The 24861-nt window shown below is 50.8% G+C and overlaps 1 protein-coding gene across 1 annotated transcript in view; it reads right to left on the bottom strand.

Moving 5' to 3' along the window:
* Window positions 1-24861, bottom strand: part of KATNIP (katanin interacting protein) — a 259496-nt gene that overhangs the window by 232600 nt on the left and 2035 nt on the right. The window contains exons 2-3 of the mRNA XM_069733957.1: window positions 13102-13157; window positions 9125-9198 (exon numbers count right to left, since the gene is read on the bottom strand). Coding sequence (XP_069590058.1) covers window positions 9125-9198; window positions 13102-13157 — 130 coding nt within the window. The remainder of the gene's footprint in view (window positions 1-9124; window positions 9199-13101; window positions 13158-24861) is intronic.

Raw genomic sequence — 24861 nt, 5'->3', positions numbered from 1 at the left:
GTAATGATGTAAGTCGAGTTAGGAGTCCAGGATCATCCGTGAGGATTCCCCTAGTTCATACGTTTCATCCTTATTGGATTCATTTTTTTTTTTACAAAGTCTGCAACCTAAGGGCTTGAACAGGGACTATAACCTTACAGGTCTCTAATATTTAATTTGGACTAGCTTTTCTCACCCTTAGGCCGGCTTCACACTTGCGAGTTTTACGGACGTAAGAGCGCAGAAACTACGTCCGTAAAACTCGCAAAAAATACGGCACAATTATTCTCTATGCCCCTGCTCCTATCTGCCGTATTTTACTGATCAGTATTATACGGCTTTCTACGGCCGTACAAAATCGCAGTATGCTGCGTTTGTCACCGTACTGCGCAAGAAATACGCCAATGAAAGTCTATGGAAGCGTGAAAAATACGGATTTCACACGGACAAGCAGTGTGACTTGCGAGAAATACGCAGCGCTGTTAGAGAGAAAAGCCGGTAATTCAGTGCGGTGTACAGTAAAATCACACTGACAGCTTACAGTAGAATAGGTAGAATAAATGTGTACACATAGAATAGGTATATATATATATATATATATATATATATATATATATATATATATATATATATATATATATATATATATATATATATATATATATATATATATATATATATATATATATATATATATATATATATATATATATATATATATATATATATATATATATATATATATATATATACACACTCGAGTATAAGCCGAGATTTTCAGCCCAAATTTTAGGGCTGAAAGTGCCCCCCTCGGCTTATACTCGAGTCACGGTAGCGGTGGGGTCGGCAGGTGAGGGGGAGAGGGCGCTGAGGTATACTTACCTAGTCCCAGCGATCCTCGCGCTGTCCCTGCCGTCCCACGGGCTTCGGCGCTGCAGCTTCTTCCTCTCTTCAGCGGTCACGTGGGACCGCTCATTACAGAAATGAATAAGCGGCTCCACCTCCCATAGGGGCGGAGCCGCTTATTCATTTCTCTAATCAGCGGTGCCGGTGACCGCTGATAGAGAAAGAAGCTGCAGCGCCGAAGACAGGAGGGGACAGCGCGAGGATCGCCAGGACTAGGTGAGTATGTTATATTCACCTGTCCTCGTTCCAGCCGCCGGGCGCCGATCCATCTTCCCGGCCGGCGCCTCCATCTTCCCGGCGTCTGCGCTCTCTGACTGATCAGGCAGAGGGCGCGATGACGCATATAGTGTGCGCGGCGCCCTCTGCCTGATCAGTCAGAGCAGAGACGCCGGGAAGATGGAGGCGCCGGAACGAGACGCTGGGAGCTGCAATCAAGGGAGGTGAGTATGTGGTTTTTTTTTTTTTTTATTGCAGCAGTAGCAGCGGCAGCACAGATTAATGTGGAGCATCTATGGGGCACAGTGAACGGTGCAGAGCACCGTATAAGGCACAGCTAGGGGGCACAATGAACGGTGCAGAGCACCGTATAAGGCACAGCTAGGGGGCACAATGAACGGTGCAGAGCACCGTATAAGGCACAGCTAGGGGGCACAATGAACGGTGCAGAGCACCGTATAAGGCACAGCTAGGGGGCACAATGAACGGTGCAGAGCACCGTATAAGGCACAGCTAGGGGGCACAATGAACGGTGCAGAGCACCGTATATGGCACAGCTATGGGGCACAGTGAACGGTGCAGAGCACTGTATATGGCACAGCTAGGGGGCACAGTGAACGGTGCAGAGCACTATATGGGGCACAGCTATGGGGAAATATGAATGGTGTAGAGCACTATATGGCACAGCTATGGGGAAATAATGATCTATTTTTATTTTTGAAATTCACCGGTAAATGCTGCATTTCCACCCTAGGCTTATACTCGAGTCAATAAGTTTTCCCAGTTTTTTGTGGCAAAATTAGGGGGGTCGGCTTATACTCGGGTCGGCTTATACTCGAGTATATACGGTATATATATATATATATATATATATATATATATATATATATATATATATATATATGTATGTCAGTGAGACACATATATGTATATATATTAATATTTATTCCAGCGCTATACAGCTTGAAAGCCGGTAATTCAATTACCGGCTTTTTCTTTCTCCTTCCTAAAACCCGACATGATTTGAGACATGGTTTACATACAGTAAACCATGTCTTCTCTCCATTTTTTTTGCAGATTCCACACTACTAATGTCAGTAGTGTGTATCTGCAAAATTTTGCCGTTCTAGCTCTTAAAATAAAGGGTTAAATGGCGGAAAAAATTGGCGTGGGCTCCCGCGCAATTTTCTCCGCCAGAGTAGTAAAGCCAGTGACTGAGGGCAGATATTAATAGCCTGGAGAGGGTCCATGGTTATTGGCCCCCCCCTGGCTAAAAATATCTGCCCCCAGCCACCCCAGAAAAGGCACATCTGGAAGATGCGCCTATTCTGGCACTTGGCCACTCTCTTCCCATTCCTGTGTAGCGGTGGGATATGGGGTAATGAAGGGTTAATGCCACCTTGCTATTGTAAGGTGACATTAAGCCTAATTAATAATGGAGAGGCGTCAATTATGACACCTATCCATTATTAATCCAACTGAATGAAAGGGTTAAATAAAACACAAACACATTATTTAAAATTATTTTAATGAAATAAAAACAATGGTTGTTGGAGTATTTTATTCTACGGCCAATCCAGTCACTGAAGACCCTCGTTCTGTGAAAGAAAAAACATAATAAACCAACAATATACTTACCCTCCGCAGATCTGTAACGTCCAACGATGTAAATCCTTCTGAAGGGGTTAAAACATTTTGCAGCAAGGAGCTTTGCTAATGCAGGCTGCTCCTCGCTGCAAAACCCCGGGGAATGAGTCTAAATATAGATCAATGAGCTATATTTAGCTTCATTTGCGGTGAGGCGCCCTCTGCTGGATGTTCATAGATCGTGGGAACTTGCCTAGAAAGCCTGGGAGCTTTCTAGGAAATTTCCCACGATCTATGAACAGCCAGCAGAGGGCGCCTCACCGCCAATGAAGCTAAATATAGATCATTGATCTATTTTTAGCCTCATTCCCTGGGGTTTTGCAGCGAGGAGCAGCCTGCATTAGCACAGCTCCTTGCTGCAAAATGTTTTAACCCCTTCAGAAGGATTTACATCGTTGGACGTTACAGATCTGCGGAGGGTAAGTATATTGTTGGTTTATTATGTTTTTTTACTCACAGAACGAGGGTCTTCAGTGACTGGATTGGGCGTTGAATAAAATACTGCAACAACCATTGTTTTTATTTCATTAAAATAATTTTAAAAAATGTGTTTGTGTTTTATTTAACCCTTTACTAGTATTGGATTAATAATGGATAGGTGTCATAATTGACGCCTCTCCATTATTAATTAGGCTTAATGTCACCTTACAATAGCAAGGTGGCATTAACCCTTCATTACCCCATATCCCACCACTACACGGGAATGGGAAGAGAGTGGCCAAGTGCCAGAATAGGCGCATCTTCCAGATGTGCCTTTTCTGGGGTGGCTGGGGGCAGATATTTTTAGCCAGGGGGGGGCCAATAACCGTGGACCCTCTCCAGGCTATTAATATCTGCCCTCAGTCACTGGCTTTACTACTCTGGCGGAGAAAATTGCGCGGGAGCCCACGCCAATTTTTTCCGCCATTTAACCCTTTATTTTAAGAGCTAGAACGGCCAAATTTTGCAGATACACACTACTGACATTAGTAGTGTGGAATCTGCAAAAAAAATGGAGAGAAGACATGGTTTACTGTATGTAAACCATGTCTCAAATCATGTCGGGTTTTAGGAAGGAGAAGGAAAAAGCCGGTAATTGAATTACCGGCTTTCAAGCTGTCTAGCGCTGGAATAAATATTAATATATATACATATATGTGTCTCACTGACATATATATATATATACCTATTCTATGTGTACACATTTATTCTACCTATTCTACTGTAAGCTGTCAGTGTGATTTTACTGTACACCGCACTGAATTACCGGCTTTTCTCTCTAACAGCGCTGCGTATTTCTCGCAAGTCACACTGCTTGTCCGTGTGTAATCCGTATTTTTCACGCTTCCATAGACTTTCATTGGCGTATTTCTTGCGCAGTACGGTGACAAACGCAGCATGCTGCGATTTTGTACGGCCGTAGAAAGCCGTATAATACTGATCAGTAAAATACGGCAAATAGGAGCAGGGGCATAGAGAATAATTGTGCCGTATTTTTTGCGAGTTTTACGGACGTAGATTCTGCGCTCTTACGTCCGTAAAACTCGCATGTGTGACGGCGGCCTTAAAGTCTGTTTTGTCTTGGGTGTGTCAGTTTGGAGTTTGTAAGCTGCAGAGCAGGAGGCTCTATGCAAACCAGGTCTGTGTGGTGCTAACACAGAGCCAGGGACTTTAACCCCTTCATGACCTTGGGATTTTTCGTTTTTCCATGTTCGTTTTTCACTCCCCTCCTTCCCAGAGCCATAACTTTTTTATTTTTCCGTCAATTTGGCCATGTGAGGGCTTATTTTTTGCGGGACGAGTTGTACTTTTGAATGACATCATTGGTTTTCGCATGTCATGTACTAGAAAACGGGAAAAAAATTCCAAGTGCGGTGAAATTGCAAAAAAAGGGCAATCCCACACTTGTTTTTTGTTTGGCTTTTTTGCTAGGTTCACTAAATGCTAAAACTGACCTGCCATTATGATTCTCCAGGTCATTACGAGTTCATAGACACCTAACATGACTAGGTTATTTTTTATCTAAGTGGTGAAAAAAAAATTCCAAACTTTGCGAAAAAAAAAAAAATTGCGCCATTTTCCGATACCCGTAGCGTCTCCATTTTTCATGATCTGGGGTCGGTTGAGGGCTTATTTTTTGCGTGCCGAGATGACGTTTTTAATGATAGCATTTTGGTGTTGATACGTTCTTTTGATCGCCCGTTATTGCATTTTAATGCAATGTCGCGGCGACCAAAAAAACGTAATTCTGGAGTTTCGCATTTTTTTTCTCGCTACGCCGTTTAGTGATCAGGTTAATGCTTTTTTTTTAATTGATAGATCGGGCGATTCTGAGAGCGGCGATACCAAATATGTGTAGATTTGATTTTTTTTTTTATTCATTTATTTTGATTGGGGCGAAAGGGGGTGATTTAAACTTTTATATTTTTTTTATTTTTTTCACATTTTTTTTTAACTTTTTTTTTTTTTTTACTTTTGCCATGCTTCAATAGCCTCCATGGGAGGCTAGAAGCAGGCACAACTCAATCGCCTCTGCTACATAGCAGCGATCTGCTGATCGCTGCTATGTAGCAGAAATGGAGGTGTGCTGTGAGCGCCGACCACAAGGTGGCGCTCACAGCTGCCGAGGATCAGTAACCATAGAGGTCTCAAGGACCTCTATGGTTACTATTCTGAAGCATCGCCGACCCCCGATCATGTGATGGGGGTAAGCGATGACGTCATTTCCGGCCGCCCGGCCGGAAATGGTAGTTAAATGCCGCTGTCTGCGATTGACAGCGGCATTTAACTAGTTAATAGGTGCGGGCAGATCGCGATTCTGCCCGCACCTATTACGGGCACATGTCAGCTGTTCAAAACAGCTGACATGTCCCGGCTTTGATGCGGGCTCACCGCGGAGCCCTGCATCAAAGCAGGGGATCTGACCTCGGACGTACTATCCTGTCCGAGGTCAGATAGGGGTTAAGGGGGCTGACGCACCGAAGAGACAGGGGGGTGCCACTGTCCACAGCAATGGGTTCTGAACATGGACTATATTTGTGGAAACCCGGCTGCCATCCAGAGGATATCACTCTTGTTCTGCAAGTCTGAAAATAAAGATACTGTTTTATGTTGAACTTTCTGTGGTCCTTGCCTATATGTTGCACTGCACCAACCACACTGCACTACAGAGCATACAGGTAATAGAAATGTAGTCCTACCTGTATGCCTCATTAACGGTCTTGCTGTTGAGAAATCGTATTGTATTTCCTTATGCTAATGATTTCTTCCAGACTCTGGGGCATGCAGTGCCTCGAAGAAATTCCTGCCTTCACTACCCATCTCCCCTGCACATCAATTCTGGCGTGATTAGATGGGTTGTTCCAGACATCTGGTGAGAATTTAGTATCAATAACACGTTTAGAAATATATTTACTTAGAAAATTAGTTATGTGTGCAATCCTTATTTTACCAGCTGTAGCAGATAAGCTCTTCTTACAGCATAAAAACCCCAGTGAAAAAAGGACATTTTTAAGGTCTTTCAACATCTTAATTTTCTTGCCATAAATATGTATTTTTTACCTAATATAAAAGTTTCTATTCTCCTGAATCTGGCTTTGCTTATCTTTTTCTCCTGCACCTCACCGCCTGGCAGAAGCGGCATAAAAATAAAAAAAAAAATAAAAAATATAATTATAATTACAAGCGGAGGAAGCTCACCGACCGCCAAGTGATGGGTGTCTCAATATGGAAACTGCTGCTGGTACCAACCTATTGAGCGGTACCATGAGCAGAACACAGTCACACCACACACTCACACACCACGCACAGCCTCTTGCGCGGTACCACCAGAACACCGTCGCGAACAGGCCGCCGCAGGGATCAGCCGAATGAGTCACTGACTGCCGCCATCTTTGTACAGGAGGAGAGCATGCGCAGTTTTAATGTGACCACCGCTATCTGTCTCCACAAAGATGGCGGTGGTCTGATTTACTGCGCTTGCGCGAATTCCGCGCAGGCACAGTGAATCATTGGGCTGATCCCGGCGGCAGATACGTAACGTGTCTACAGGCAGAGGAAGCTGGTCACATTAAAGGGGATTTCCACGAACGAAAGTTCATTTTAAAAATGATCTTTGTCTGACCGTGTACGGAGCATACCACATCTCCTGGGCAGGAGAGGAAGCAAAAGACAATACTGACATTACAGCAGGGGATCACAGAGGATTCATTTTGTGAGGTAAAATATTTCACTGACTTACTTAAAAAATATTTTACCTCACAAAATGTATCCTCTGCGATCTCCTGCTGTAATGTCAGTATTGTCTTTGAGGGGAGAACACAGCGCAGGAAGGAAAGAGACAGGGGGGAAAGCACATGGGGTAGACAGGACAAAGAAGAGAGCAAAGACGGGAGAGTGGATAGGTAGGTGAGCACATGGGGGGAGGGGGAGAGATTCTCAATGCTGCAAAGCCTGCCCCCATCATGACATTACCGCCCTCCCGATGCGATAGAATCGGGCCTCTATCTAGTGCACAGGTCCCCAACATTTCTGACCTTGAGAGCACATCCAGCCTTGAGAGAGGGTCGCGTGCCACATTCAGCTCCCGCCCCCCTCACAATAATGGTAACCAAAGCTTTCCCACAAAAATCAATCACCCCAAAGCGGTATACAAAGACTCCCAAGCCACTGTCACATCCAGCTTCAAACACCTCCTCTGACAGGTGGTGGTATCTTGTCTCCAGCGTACCATACTTAAATCTCAAAACCCCCAAGACCAGTATATGTACATCCAAATCTGCTCTTCTGTGCAGGGCTGGTGTGTGTGTGTGTGTGTGTGTGTGTGTGTGTGTGTGTGTGTGTGTGTGTGTGTGTGTGTGTGTGTGTGTGTGTGTGTGTGTGTGTGTGTGTGTTATTCCAATTATTGTAAGCAGAAGGCCGTCACAGGTCACCTCCAGCGGGGTCTGGTATATGAATAGATGAAGGGGAGAGGGGAGGTCTGTACACCTCACCTATCTTCAGATGTTGGATGTGTTTGGGGGGCTTTCAGCCCTTTCCTAGTGTAACAACTCTGCTGGCATCACGGCATGGCCTCTCTTCTCTCACTATCTTACCCACTGCTCCAGGTCATGTTGTGGTTTCTTTTTCTTGCCAGCTCCATGTTCTGTGCCTCTGCTCTCTGCATGCTTCCTGGCTGTGTGCATAGGGGGGGCGGCGCCAGAACTCTGTTTCTTATAGGAATCAGGTGCACCTGTCTAATCTGTTCCTGACCAATTACCAAGAGGCCTCCAGTATTTAGTGCAGCTCCACCCAGTGGACTGGGCCTGTGCAATGTGTTAACTCAGTTTGTGTCTTGCTTCTGAGCTGCCAGGCCTTGCTTTGTGTCTTGACTTCTCTGAAGGCTGTTCTCCTTGCTTTGCCTTGTATCTTGTTTGTCTTCCCTCCAGGAGGCTGAATATCCTGGTCCCTGTGTCTTTGTTCTTGCACCTTGTCTTGTTCCATTATCTTGTCTGAACTTTGTGCTATCTGTCTACTTGTCTGTGGTTTCTTTCCCTGCAGTGCCTCTCTGCTCTGCTCTCGGCTCCGCACTCTGTGACCTTGGTTTGCTCTTGGCTCTGCACTCTGTGCCTTCACTCTGCACTTGGCTCTGCACTTTGTGGTTCTACCCTTGTCTCTCTTGCAGCTTTACCTCTGCTCCGCACTCCTGCGGTTCTGCTCCGTTCTACTCTGCTCTGCTCCTGTTGCTGCAGTAATATCTTGCTGCAGCTCCTCTCCGCATTCCTTGCGGTTCCGCTCTGCTTAGCTTCTGTTGCTGCTCCACCGCTCCTACCCGCAGCCTTGCGGTTCTATTCCTGTGTGAACAGGTCCCAACCTTTTCCTTCATACATCATATCCGTGCCTCCACCTCCTGTGTGAACAGGTCCCTACCTGTTCCTTCATACACCACACCAACCAGCCCTGTGTCTCTGCCGTGCCTGCCAGCCCTGTGTCTCTGCCGTGCCTGCCAGCCCTGTGTCTCTGCCGTGCCTGACAGCCCTGTGTCTCTGCCGTGCCTGACAGCCCTGTGTCTCTGCCGTGCCTGACAGCCCTGTGTCTCTGCCGTGCCTGCCTACTCGTCTTGAGTTTCATCCGGGCTCATCTGCTAGTCCTGCCGGATGCCAGCACCTGTCCTGGTGTTCCTGTTTCCCAAGTGGGATCAGCAGCCACAGCCAGACACCACCCTGGAGTTAGCACCTGGCAGCTGCCTGCCACACAAGCATGACCTCACCATCAGAGGCTCCAGTGAAGACCAAGGCAGCTGTCATAGTCACGCCCCTTCCAGGGTAGTCTGGTTCGTGGGCCACAAACCCCCTTGGCTCACGCCCATCAGTCAGGGTGTGAGCGTGACACCTAGACATTTGGTCATATGTGTTCTCACCTATTTTTTTGTTGCAGATAAATTAAATATTCATCGTGTTTCTCATCAAAATCTTTTTGATTAGTTGGTTCATTCTGCAGAAAAAAAAAAAAAAAAAAGATTAATGAAAGCCGAGACATCAAGACAGAGAATGACGTCCTTATCTCTGATGGAGTTTACACAGTTGACACTGGAGCTCATTGCCTTTGAGTGCTTGGTCTACTACCTGATCATAGGTCTGATTGTAACACCCAGAGGACGGGCCATGTCTGATGCCTCCATCAATAGGATAAAATCCAGAGGACGGGCCATGTCTGATGCCCCCACCTATAGGATGACACACCCAGAGGACGGGCAATGTCTCATGCCTCCACCTATGGATTGACACACCCAGAGGACGGGCAATGTCTCATGCCTCCACCTATGGGATGACACACCCAGAGGACGGGCAATGTCTCATGCCTCCACCTATGGGATGACACACCCAGAGGACGGGCAATGTCTGATGCCTCAACCTATGGGATGACACACCCAGAGGATGGGCCATGTTTGATGCCTCCATCAATAGGATGAAATCCAGAGGACGGGCCATGTCTTATGCCTCCACCTATAGGATGACACACCCAGAATACGGGCAATGTCTGATGCCTCCACCTATGGGATGACACACCCAAAGGAAAGGCCAAGACTGATGCCTCCCCCAATACGATAAAATGTGGATTACATCTGCGCTGCTGCGACAAATAATAGATCCAGATATACTGTTAGGGTGTTCGGGTGGTTTATTCAACGCGTTTCGAAGCTCAAAGGCTTCTTCTTCAGGAAGTTTCCACACAAAGATATTTTTGTGTGGAAACTTCCTGAAGAAGAAGCCTTTGAGCTTCGAAACACGTTGAATAAACCACCCTAACAGTATATCTGGATCTATTATTTGTCGCAGCAGCGCAGATGTAATCCACATTTCATTTATTATAACGGTTCTGAGAGGTTGCAACGCCGACCTGTGGATCTGCAGCAGCTGACAACTACACGCTTGTAGTGTGTACTACCAGGTGAGCAGTTCTCTCACAATTGATTAAGAACAATCCTGGGGATAAGACCCTATTTGCGCTTTTTTTGTCTCCTATCTTTCAATCCCCCAATACGATGACACACCCAGAGGACGGGCCATGTCTGATGCCTCCACCTATAGGATAACACACCCAAAGGACGGGCCATGTCTGATGCCTCCACCTATAGGATAACACACCCAGAGGACGGGCCATGTCTGATGCCTCCACCTATAGGATAACACACCCAGAGGACGGGCCATGTCTGATACCTCCACCTATAGGATAACACACCCAGAGGATGGGCCATGCCTGCTGCCTCCACCTATAGGATAACACACCCAGAGGACGGGCCATGTCTGCTGCCTCCACCTATAGGATGACACACCCAGAGGATGGGCCATGTCTGATGCCTCCACCTATAGGATAACACACCCAGAGGACGGGCCATGTCTGATGCCTCCACCTATAGGATAACACACCCAGAGGACGGGCCATGTCTGATGCCTCCACCTATAGGATGACACACCCAGAGGACGGGCCATGTCTGATGCCTCCACCTATAGGATGACACACCCAGAGGACGGGCCATGTCTGATGCCTCCACCTATAGGATAACACACCCAGAGGACGGGCCATGTCTGCTGCCTCCACCTATAGGATAACACACCCAGAGGACGGGCCATGTCTGCTGCCTCCACCTATAGGATAACACACCCAGAGGACGGGCCATGTCTGCTGCCTCCACCTATAGGATAACACACCCAGAGGACGGGCCATGTCTGATGCCTCCACCTATAGGATGACACACCCAGAGTACGGGCCATGTCTGCTGCCTCCACCTATAGGATAACACACCCAGAGGACGGGCCATGTCTGCTGCCTCCACCTATAGGATGACACACCCAGAGGACGGGCCATGTCTGATGCCTCCACCTATAGGATAACACACCCAGAGGATGGGCCATGTCTGATGCCTCCACCTATAGGATGACACACCCAGAGGACGGGCCATGTCTGATGCCTCCACCTATAGGATGACACACCCAGAGGATGGGCCATGTCTGATGCCTCCACCTATAGGATAACACACCCAGAGGACGGGCCATGTCTGATGCCTCCACCTATAGGATGACACACCCAGAGGACGGGCCATGTCTGATGCCTCCACCTATAGGATAACACACCCAGAGGATGGGCCATGTCTGCTGCCTCCACCTATAGGATAACACACCCAGAGGACGGGCCATGTCTGATGCCTCCACCTATAGGATGACACACCCAGAGGACGGGCCATGTCTGATGCCTCCACCTATAGGATGACACACCCAGAGGATGGGCCATGTCTGATGCCTCCACCTATAGGATAACACACCCAGAGGACGGGCCATGTCTGATGCCTCCACCTATAGGATGACACACCCAGAGGACGGGCCATGTCTGATGCCTCCACCTATAGGATAACACACCCAGAGGATGGGCCATGTCTGCTGCCTCCACCTATAGGATAACACACCCAGAGGACGGGCCATGTCTGCTGCCTCCACCTATAGGATAACACACCCAGAGGACGGGCCATGTCTGATGCCTCCACCTATAGGATGACACACCCAGAGTACGGGCCATGTCTGCTGCCTCCACCTATAGGATAACACACCCAGAGGACGGGCCATGTCTGCTGCCTCCACCTATAGGATGACACACCCAGAGGACGGGCCATGTCTGATGCCTCCACCTATAGGATAACACACCCAGAGGATGGGCCATGTCTGATGCCTCCACCTATAGGATGACACACCCAGAGGACGGGCCATGTCTGATGCCTCCACCTATAGGATGACACACCCAGAGGATGGGCCATGTCTGCTGCCTCCACCTATAGGATGACACACCCAGAGGACGGGCCATGTCTGATGCCTCCACCTATAGGATGACACACCCAGAGAATGGGCCATGTCTGATGCTTCCACCTATAGGATAACAGGAGACTTTCTTACAGACGGTTGACATTTTTTAGGCTATGTTCACACTTGAGGTTTGACATTCTGTTTGTCGGTTTCGTTTTCCTGGACACACAATATTAAAAACAGATCCATTGCATAACTAATGCAAAAAGAGCCAGAGGAGGGTGTGCAAGATACTGCAAAGCAAGAATGATTAACAAAATAGAAATGTTAATATTTTATTTTTAGCACTTAAAATGTAAAGTGAATGAACAAAAGAAAAATAAAAAAAATGAATCAATATTAAGTGTGACTGCCCATTGTCTTCAAAACATCAATTCCTCTAGGCAGACCCGTATCTATCATACAACATCAGGGAGGCGTCTAATTAGCTATACATTTATTCTGCAGCAGGTCAACAAGTCCAAACATACAGTGAATATCATATAGAACTATCTTCAAAGTAAAGAATAAGAAGGGGTCCTGGAAGTGAAGATACTGCCCCCACAGTACCCTGATCTCCACATCACTCAGTCTGTCTGGGATTACAAGTGACAGAAGGGTTTGCGCAAGCATACATGCACAGAAGATCAGTGGTTAGTCCTACAAGATGTTTAGGGAAACTTCACTGCCGAAATACTTAAAAAACTGTGTTCAAGTGTAAGTAGAGGAATTGATTCTTTGTGGAAGTGAAAGGTCATCACATATTGTTTTGAATTTGATTGCTCTTTTGTTCAGTCACTTTATTTTTATCAATAAACAAAATACAAACTATTAACACTTCTATGTTTGAAAGCATACTTACTTTGCCAGATTTTTTCCACACCCGCCTAAAGCTTTGGCAGTTTGGATGCAGACAGCTGATAATCAGACTATAGGACCGATCACTGACTCAGCCGCAGGGATTTACAGGAGTAATGTTCTAGAGAGGACCTTGTCCCACCGACCGACACATCAATCTGCTCCAAAGAACGCTGCCCAGAGACCAGTGAGGAGGAGCACTTACCACACCGCTTGGCTTAGATCTGCATTGTTTTCTTCTATCATTTCCCATGGATTTACCTGCAATTATAGCACAAACATTTTAGACAAAAAACACAACATCTGGTAGTCAAGCTCGTGTTGGACATCTTGTAAAAGCAGACCCAGGAGTCAAGACCTAGACATAAAACCGCAACCGTCAGGGGCGACTCACTGTTACATACAAGGGTATTCGGAGAGTTATGGCATACAATGGGACATGGGGGTGTGGGGCCACAGGAGCCAAATTCTATGGGGGAGCAAACGCTGAACTCCCCACAGCCTCATCCAGACTGGCAACTGATCCAGCGGCAAGCCACAATTCTTCTAGGACTGTGCCACCGAGCTAAGAGGAAAGCAGTCAGCGGCATCTCTATTGCTGCTGCCGATTCCTATACAGAGCGCAGCAGTAGAGAGGAGTGTGTCATTGGATGCTGCGCTCTGCAAATAAGAGAACTGAGCTCTCAGAATAATGAAGTGAGCTTTGTTAACTTGGCTGCTGCCTATACAGAGCAGAGGAACCTACGACAAACTCATCTCGACTGCTGCGCTCTGCATCGGCAGCTGCCAGGATGAGAAAGGCTGAGCAATGCCGTATGTAATCATGTGCACTGCGCTCTACCTCTCCTGTCACTGGAAACGGTGGGAGAAGAGGCAGGAATCTGCTGGGAGAGAGAACCTAAATAAATAATTAAAAAAACTAAACAACAACAAAACACCACACACACTATTATTTTACCATGGACATACTTTTTCTAACTGTAAGTAAGGCCAGGGCTAAGATTAGGGTTAGGTTTAGTGCAGAGGTAATTAAATTGTTACATAAAAAAAGCAAAAAAATGTGATAAATATATTTTTTTAAATATATTTTAACAATGTACTATTTGTTTTTTTTTTTTTTTAACTTTATGTTTAATTTCTGTAAAAAGCCAAAAACGAGTAAAAGAGCTAATGAGAATTACATTGGTATTTTCCTAAAATATAGTGTATGTCTTAAGGAATAAGTCATTCAATATAGGGCTGGTGGAAGGGGCTCAAAGCTGGTGGATCTTGGGAGGGTTAAATACCTACTTTGCCAATGGCACATACAAAGATTACGGCATAAATGTCTGATTGGTAAATGTCTACCCTCTGGGACCCGTGCTAGTCATCAGCATACAAACGTCATGTCTTCTTCTATCTTAAAGGGGTGGTCTCTACATTTAGCTTCAAGAGAGCACTGCTGTCTGCTGCCCGGCCAACTGTTTGCCGGGGACAGTGCATTCTTTAATGATGGTTCAGAGAAGAGGGATGGTAGAGCGACAGGCCCAAACTTGGCACACTTTAAGGGGGTTGTCCAGGCTTACCCGAAAAGTCGCAGTCCTCTGCATGTGCACCGTGCTCTGTATTTCTGTGTGCGCCCATCCTGGCCACCTGCAGGCACACACTGTAACCAGCCCCCGGGTGTACACACAGCGACACCTGCAGGCACACACTGTAACCAGCCCACGGGTGTACACACAGCGACACCTGCAGGCACACACTGTAACCAGCCCCCGGGTGTACACACAGCGACACCTGCAGACACAGCACACACTGTAACCAGCCCCGGGGGTATACACACAGAGACACCTGCAGGCACACACTGTAACCAGCCCCGGGGGTATACACACAGAGACACCTGCAGGCACACACTGTAACCAGCCCACGGGTGTACACACAGCGACACCTGCAGGCACACACTGTAACCAGCCCACGGGTGTACACACAGCGACACCTGCAGACACAGCACACACTGTAACCAGCCCCGGGGGTATACACACAGAGACACCTGCAGGCACACACTGTAACCAGCCCCTGGGTGTACACACAGCGACACCTGCAGGCACACATTGTAAACAGCCCCCGGGTGTACACAGCGACACCTGCAGGCACACACTGTAACCAGGCCCGGGTGTACACACAGTCACCTGCAGGCACACACTGTAACCAGCCCCCGGGTGTACACACAGCGACACCTGCAGGCACACACTGTAACCAGCCCCCGGGTGTACACAGCGACACCTGCAGGCACACACTGTAACCAGGCCCGGGTGTACACACAGTCACCTGCAGGCACACACTGTAACCAGCCCCCGGGTGTACACACAGAGACACCTGCAGGCACACGCTGTAACCAGCCCCCGGGTGTACACACAGCGACACCTGCAGGCACACACTGTAACCAGCCCCCGGGTGTACACAGCGACACCTGCAGGCACACACTGTAACCAGCCCCGGGTGTACACACAGAGAAACCTGCAGGCACACACTGTAACCAGCCCCCGGGTGTACACACAGAGAAACCTGCAGGCACACACTGTAACCAGCCCCCGGGTGTACACACAGTCACCTGCAGGCACACACTGTAACCAGCCCCCGGGTGTACACACAGCGACACCTGCAGGCACACATTGTAACCAGCCCCCAGGTGTACACACAGCGACACCTGCAGGCACACACTGTAACCAGCCCCCAGGTGTACACACAGCGACACCTGCAGGCACACACTGTAACCAACCCCTGGGTGTACACACAGAGACACCTGCAGGCACACACTGTACACAAAGCGACACCTGCAGGCACACACTGTAACCAGCCCCCGGGTGTACACAGCGACACCTGCAGGCACACACTGTAACCAGCCCCGGGTGTACACACAGAGAAACCTGCAGGCACACACTGTAACCAGCCCCCGGGTGTACACACAGAGAAACCTGCAGGCACACACTGTAACCAGCCCCCGGGTGTACACACAGTCACCTGCAGGCACACACTGTAACCAGCCCCCGGGTGTACACACAGCGACACCTGCAGGCACACATTGTAACCAGCCCCCAGGTGTACACACAGCGACACCTGCAGGCACACACTGTAACCAGCCCCCAGGTGTACACACAGCGACACCTGCAGGCACACACTGTAACCAACCCCTGGGTGTACACACAGAGACACCTGCAGGCACACACTGTACACACAGCGACACCTGCAGGCACACACTGTAACCAGCCCCTGGGTGTACACACAGACACCTGCAGGCACACACTGTAACCAGCCCCCGGGTGTACACACAGAGAAACCTGCAGGCACACACTGTAACCAGCCCCCGGGTGTACACACAGTCACCTGCAGGCACACACTGTAACCAGCCCCCGGGTGTACACACAGCGACACCTGCAGGCACACATTGTAACCAGCCCCCAGGTGTACACACAGCGACACCTGCAGGCACACACTGTAACCAGCCCCCAGGTGTACACACAGCGACACCTGCAGGCACACACTGTAACCAACCCCTGGGTGTACACACAGAGACACCTGCAGGCACACACTGTACACACAGCGACACCTGCAGGCACACACTGTAACCAACCCCTGGGTGTACACACAGAGACACCTGCAGGCACACACTGTACACACAGCGACACCTGCAGGCACACACTGTAACCAGCCCCCGGGTGTACACACAGCGACACCTGCAGGCACACATTGTAACCAGCCCCCGGGTGTACACACAGAGAAACCTGCAGGCATACACTGTAACCAGCCCCCGGGTGTACACACAGTCACCTGCAGGCACACACTGTAACCAGCCCCCGGGTGTACACACAGTCACCTGCAGGCACACACTGTAACCAGCCCCCGGGAGTACACACAGACACACACTGTAACCAGCCCCCGGGTGTACACACAGACACCTGCAGGCACACACTGTAACCAGCCCCCGGGAGTACACACAGACACCTGCAGGCACACACTGTAACCAGCCCCCGGGTGTACACACAGACACCTGCAGGCACACACTGTAACCAGCCCCCGGGTGTACACACAGTCACCTGCAGGCACACACTGTAACCAGCCCCCGGGTGTACACACAGAGACACCTGCAGGCACACGCTGTAACCAGCCCCCGGGTGTACACACAGTCACCTGCAGGCACACGCTGTAACCAGCCCCCGGGTGTACACACACACAGACACCTGCAGGCACACACTGTAACCAGCCCCCGGGTGTACACACACACACAGACACCTGCAGGCACACACTGTAACCAGCCCCCGGGTGTACACACAGAGACACCTGCAGGCACACGCTGTAACCAGCCCCCGGGTGTACACACACACAGACACCTGCAGGCACACACTGTAACCAGCCCCCGGGTGTACACACAGCGACACCTGCAGGCACACACTGTAACCAGCCCCCGGGTGTACACAGCGACACCTGCAGGCACACACTGTAACCAGCCCCCGGGTGTACACACACACAGACACCTGCAGGCACACACTGTAACCAGCCCCCGGGTGTACACACAGAGACACCTGCAGGCACATGCTGTAACCAGCCCCCGGGTGTACACACACACAGACACCTGCAGGCACACACTGTAACCAGCCCCAGGGTACACACACACAGACACCTGCAGGCACACACTGTAACCAGCCCCCGGGTGTACACACACACAGACACCTGCAGGCACACACTGTAACCAGCCCCCGGGTGTACACACAGAGACACCTGCAGGCACACGCTGTAACCAGCCCCCGGGTGTACACACACACAGACACCTGCAGGCACACACTGTAACCAGCCCTCGGGTGTACACACAGCGACACCTGCAGGCACACACTGTAACCAGCCCCCGGGTGTACACACACAGACACCTGCAGGCACACACTGTAACCAGCCCCCGGGTGTACACACAGAGACACCTGCAGGCACATGCTGTAACCAGCCCCCGGGTGTACACACACACAGACACCTGCAGGCACACACTGTAACCAGCCCCCGGGTGTACACACAGCGACACCTGCAGGCACACACTGTAACCAGCCCCCGGGTGTACACAGCGACACCTGCAGGCACACACTGTAACCAGCCCCCGGGTGTACACACACACACAGACACCTGCAGGCACACACTGTAACCAACCCCTGGGTGTACACACAGAGACACATGCAGGCACACACTGTAACCAGCCCCAGGGTACACACACACAGACACCTGCAGGCACACACTGTAACCAGCCCCCGGGTGTACACACACACAGACACCTGCAGGCACACACTGTAACCAGCCCCCGGGTGTACACACAGTCACCTGCAGGCACACACTGTAACCAGCCCCCGGGTGTACACACAGAGACACCTGCAGGCACACACTGTAACCAGCCCCCGGGTGTACACACACACAGACACCTGCAGGCACACACTGTAACCAGCCCCCGGGTGTACACACAGTCACCTGCAGGCACACACTGTAACCAGCCCCCGGGTGTACACACACACAGTCACCTGCAGGCACACACTGTAACCAGCCCCGGGTGTACACAGCGACACCTGCAGGCACACACTGTAACCAGCCCCCGGGTGTACACACAGACACCTGCAGGCACACACTGTAACCAGCCCCCGGGTGTACACACAGAGACACCTGCAGGCACACACTGTAACCAGCCCCCGGGTGTACACACAGAGACACATGCAGGCACACACTGTAACCAGCCCCAGGGTGTACACACACACACACACACAGACACCTGCAGGCACACACTGTAACCAGCCCCCGGGTGTACACACAGACACCTGCAGGCACACACTGTAACCAGCCCCCGGGTGTACACACACACACAGACACCTGCAGGCACACACTGTAACCAGCCCCCGGGTGTACACACACACACAGACACCTGCAGGCACACACTGTAACCAGCCCCCGGGTGTACACACAGACACCTGCAGGCACACACTGTAACCAGCCCCCGGGTGTACACACACACACACCTGCAGGCGCACACTGTAACCAGCCCCCGGGTGTACACACAGACACCTGCAGGCACACACTGTAACCAGCCCCCGGGTGTACACACAGCGACACCTGCAGGCACACACTGTAACCAGCCCCCGGGTGTACACACAGTCACCTGCAGGCACACTGTAACCAGCCCCCGGGTGTACACACAGTCACCTGCAGGCACACACTGTAACCAGCCCCCGGGTGTACACACAGTCACCTGCAGGCACACACTGTAACCAGCCCCCGGGTGTACACACACACAGTCACCTGCAGGCACACACTGTAACCAGCCCCGGGTGTACACAGCGACACCTGCAGGCACACACTGTAACCAGCCCCCGGGTGTACACACAGAGACACCTGCAGGCACACACTGTAACCAGCCCCCGGGTGTACACACAGAGACACCTGCAGGCACACACTGTAACCAGCCCCCGGGTGTACACACAGAGACACATGCAGGCACACACTGTAACCAGCCCCAGGGTGTACACACACACACAGACACCTGCAGGCACACACTGTAACCAGCCCCCGGGTGTACACACAGACACCTGCAGGCACACACTGTAACCAGCCCCCGGGTGTACACACACACACAGACACCTGCAGGCGCACACTGTAACCAGCCCCCGGGTGTACACACAGACACCTGCAGGCACACACTGTAACCAGCCCCCGGGTGTACACACAGCGACACCTGCAGGCACACACTGTAACCAGCCCCCGGGTGTACACACAGACACCTGCAGGCACACACTGTAACCAGCCCCCGGGTGTACACACACAGTCACCTGCAGGCACACACTGTAACCAGCCCCCGGGTGTACACACAGACACCTGCAGGCACACTGTAACCAGCCCCGGGTGTACACACACACAGACACCTGCAGGCACACACTGTAACCAGCCCCCGGGTGTACACACACAGTCACCTGCAGGCACACACTGTAACCAGCCCCCGGGTGTACACACAGTCACCTGCAGGCACACGCTGTAACCAGCCCCCGGGTGTACGCACAGACACCTGCAGGCACACACTGTAACCAGCCCCCGGGTGTACACACAGACACCTGCAGGCACACACTGTAACCAGCCCCCGGGTGTACACACAGCGACACCTGCAGGCACACACTGTAACCAGCCCCCGGGTGTACACACAGACACCTGCAGGCACACACTGTAACCAGCCCCCGGGTGTACACACAGACACCTGCAGGCACACACTGTAACCAGCCCCCGGGTGTACACACACAGTCACCTGCAGGCACACACTGTAACCAGCCCCCGGGTGTACACACAGACACCTGCAGGCACACTGTAACCAGCCCCGGGTGTACACACACAGACACCTGCAGGCACACACTGTAACCAGCCCCCGGGTGTACACACACAGTCACCTGCAGGCACACACTGTAACCAGCCCCCGGGTGTACACACACAGTCACCTGCAGGCACACACTGTAACCAGCCCCCGGGTGTACACACAGTCACTTGCAGGCACACACTGTAACCAGCCCCCGGGTGTACACACAGTCACCTGCAGGCACACGCTGTAACCAGCCCCCGGGTGTACACACAGACACCTGCAGGCACACGCTGTAACCAGCCCCCGGGTGTACACACAGACACCTGCAGGCACACGCTGTAACCAGCCCCCGGGTGTACACACAGACACCTGCAGGCACACACTGTAACCAGCCCCCGGGTGTACACACAGACACCTGCAGGCACACACTGTAACCAGCCCCCGGGTGTACACACAGTCACCTGCAGGCACACGCTGTAACCAGCCCCCGGGTGTACACACAGACACCTGCAGGCACACACTGTAACCAGCCCCCGGGTGTACACACACAGTCACCTGCAGGCACACACTGTAACCAGCCCCCGGGTGTACACACAGACATCTGCAGGCACACACTGTAACCAGCCCCCGGGTGTACACACAGTCACCTGCAGGCACACACTGTAACCAGCCCCCAGGTGTACACACAGTCACCTGCAGGCACACGCTGTAACCAGCCCCCGGGTGTACACACAGACACCTGCAGGCACACGCTGTAACCAGCCCCCGGGTGTACACACAGACACCTGCAGGCACACGCTGTAACCAGCCCCCGGGTGTACACACAGACACCTGCAGGCACACACTGTAACCAGCCCCCGGGTGTACACACAGACACCTGCAGGCACACACTGTAACCAGCCCCCGGGTGTACACACAGTCACCTGCAGGCACACGCTGTAACCAGCCCCCGGGTGTACACACAGACACCTGCAGGCACACACTGTAACCAGCCCCCGGGTGTACACACACAGTCACCTGCAGGCACACACTGTAACCAGCCCCCGGGTGTACACACAGACATCTGCAGGCACACACTGTAACCAGCCCCCGGGTGTACACACAGTCACCTGCAGGCACACACTGTAACCAGCCCCCAGGTGTACACACAGTCACCTGCAGGCACACACTGTAACCAGCCCCCAGGTGTACACACACAGTCACCTGCAGGCACACACTGTAACCAGCCCCCGGGTGTACACACACAGTCACCTGCAGGCACACACTGTAACCAGCCCCCGGGTGTACACACACAGTCACCTGCAGGCACACACTGTAACCAGCCCCCGGGTGTACACACAGACATCTGCAGGCACACACTGTAACCAGCCCCCGGGTGTACACACAGTCACCTGCAGGCACACACTGTAACCAGCCCCCAGGTGTACACACAGTCACCTGCAGGCACACACTGTAACCAGCCCCCAGGTGTACACACACAGTCACCTGCAGGCACACACTGTAACCAGCTCCCGGGTGTACACACACAGTCACCTGCAGGCACACACTGTAACCAGCCCCCGGGTGTACACACACAGTCACCTGCAGGCACACACTGTAACCAGCCCCCGGGTGTACACACAGTCACACACTGTAACCAGCCCCCGGGTGTACACACAGTCACCTGCAGGCACACACTGTAACCAGCCCCCGGGTGTACACACAGTCACCTGCAGGCACACACTGTAACCAGCCCCCGGGTGTACACACAGACACCTGCAGGCACACACTGTAACCAGCCCCCGGGTGTACACACAGTCACCTGCAGGCACACGCTGTAACCAGCCCCCGGGTGTACACACAGACACCTGCAGGCACACACTGTAACCAGCCCCCGGGTGTACACACACAGTCACCTGCAGGCACACACTGTAACCAGCCCCCGGGTGTACACACAGACATCTGCAGGCACACACTGTAACCAGCCCCCGGGTGTACACACAGTCACCTGCAGGCACACACTGTAACCAGCCCCCAGGTGTACACACAGTCACCTGCAGGCACACGCTGTAACCAGCCCCCGGGTGTACACACAGACACCTGCAGGCACACGCTGTAACCAGCCCCCGGGTGTACACACAGACACCTGCAGGCACACGCTGTAACCAGCCCCCGGGTGTACACACAGACACCTGCAGGCACACACTGTAACCAGCCCCCGGGTGTACACACAGACACCTGCAGGCACACACTGTAACCAGCCCCCGGGTGTACACACAGTCACCTGCAGGCACACGCTGTAACCAGCCCCCGGGTGTACACACAGACACCTGCAGGCACACACTGTAACCAGCCCCCGGGTGTACACACACAGTCACCTGCAGGCACACACTGTAACCAGCCCCCGGGTGTACACACAGACATCTGCAGGCACACACTGTAACCAGCCCCCGGGTGTACACACAGTCACCTGCAGGCACACACTGTAACCAGCCCCCAGGTGTACACACAGTCACCTGCAGGCACACACTGTAACCAGCCCCCAGGTGTACACACACAGTCACCTGCAGGCACACACTGTAACCAGCCCCCGGGTGTACACACACAGTCACCTGCAGGCACACACTGTAACCAGCCCCCGGGTGTACACACACAGTCACCTGCAGGCACACACTGTAACCAGCCCCCGGGTGTACACACAGACATCTGCAGGCACACACTGTAACCAGCCCCCGGGTGTACACACAGTCACCTGCAGGCACACACTGTAACCAGCCCCCAGGTGTACACACAGTCACCTGCAGGCACACACTGTAACCAGCCCCCAGGTGTACACACACAGTCACCTGCAGGCACACACTGTAACCAGCCCCCGGGTGTACACACACAGTCACCTGCAGGCACACACTGTAACCAGCCCCCGGGTGTACACACACAGTCACCTAGACTAGAAGAAGAGGGGACGGGAAGAAAAACATTAGACTCGAACAAAGACGACCCAGGAAAACATACTCAGAAGGGAGGTAAGAACATTTCTAAAACAATTCACAGTGAGGAGATTGGAACAAAACAAAATCCTCTAAACTGCATGCTCGCAAACGCCAGAAGCCTGACAAACAAGATGGAAGAACTAGAAGCAGAAATATCTACAGGTAACTTTGACATAGTGGGAATAACCGAGACATGGTTAGATGAAAGCTATGACTGGGCAGTTAACTTACAGGGTTACAGTCTGTTTAGAAAGGATCGTAAAAATCGGAGAGGAGGAGGGGTTTGTCTCTATGTAAAGTCTTGTCTAAAGTCCACTTTAAGGGAGGATATTAGCGAAGGGAATGAGGATGTCGAGTCCATATGGGTTGAAATTCATGGAGGGAAAAATGGTAACAAAATTCTCATTGGGGTCTGTTACAAACCCCCAAATATAACAGAAAGCATGGAAAGTCTACTTCTAAAGCAGATAGATGAAGCTGCAACCCATAATGAGGTCCTGGTTATGGGGGACTTTAACTACCCGGATATTAACTGGGAAACAGAAACCTGTGAAACCCATAAAGGCAACAGGTTTCTGCTAATAACCAAGAAAAATTATCTTTCACAATTGGTGCAGAATCCAACCAGAGGAGCAGCACTTTTAGACCTAATACTATCTAATAGACCTGACAGAATAACAAATCTGCAGGTGGTTGGGCATTTAGGAAATAGCGACCACAATATTGTGCAGTTTCACCTGTCTTTCACTAGGGGGACTTGTCAGGGAGTCACAAAAACATTGAACTTTAGGAAGGCAAAGTTTGAACAGCTTAGAGATGCCCTTAATCTGGTAGACTGGGACAATATCCTCAGAAATGAGAATACAGATAATAAATGGGAAATGTTTAAGAACATCCTAAATAGGCAGTGTAAGCGGTTTATACCTTGTGGGAATAAAAGGACTAGAAATAGGAAAAACCCAATGTGGCTAAACAAAGAAGTAAGACAGGCAATTAACAGTAAAAAGAAAGCATTTGCACTACTAAAGCAGGATGGCACCATTGAAGCTCTAAAAAACTATAGGGAGAAAAATACTTTATCTAAAAAACTAATTAAAGCTGCCAAAAAGGAAACAGAGAAGCACATTGCTAAGGAGAGTAAAACTAATCCCAAACTGTTCTTCAACTATATCAATAGTAAAAGAATAAAAACTGAAAATGTAGGCCCCTTAAAAAATAGTGAGGAAAGAATGGTTGTAGATGACGAGGAAAAAGCTAACATATTAAACACCTTCTTCTCCACGGTATTCACGGTGGAAAATGAAATGCTAGGTGAAATCCCAAGAAACAATGAAAACCCTATATTAAGGGTCACCAATCTAACCCAAGAAGAGGTGCGAAACCGGCTAAATAAGATTAAAATAGATAAATCTCCGGGTCCGGATGGCATACACCCACGAGTACTAAGAGAACTAAGTAATGTAATAGATAAACCATTATTTCTTATTTTTAGTGACTCTATAGCGACAGGGTCTGTTCCGCAGGACTGGCGCATAGCAAATGTGGTGCCAATATTCAAAAAGGGCTCTAAAAGTGAACCTGGAAATTATAGGCCAGTAAGTCTAACCTCTATTGTTGGTAAAATATTTGAAGGGTTTCTGAGGGATGTTATTCT

This window comes from Ranitomeya imitator, chromosome 7 (assembly GCF_032444005.1).
Source record: "Ranitomeya imitator isolate aRanImi1 chromosome 7, aRanImi1.pri, whole genome shotgun sequence".
Taxonomy (NCBI): domain Eukaryota; kingdom Metazoa; phylum Chordata; class Amphibia; order Anura; family Dendrobatidae; genus Ranitomeya; species Ranitomeya imitator.
This window is presented reverse-complemented; position numbering and strand designations above follow the sequence as displayed.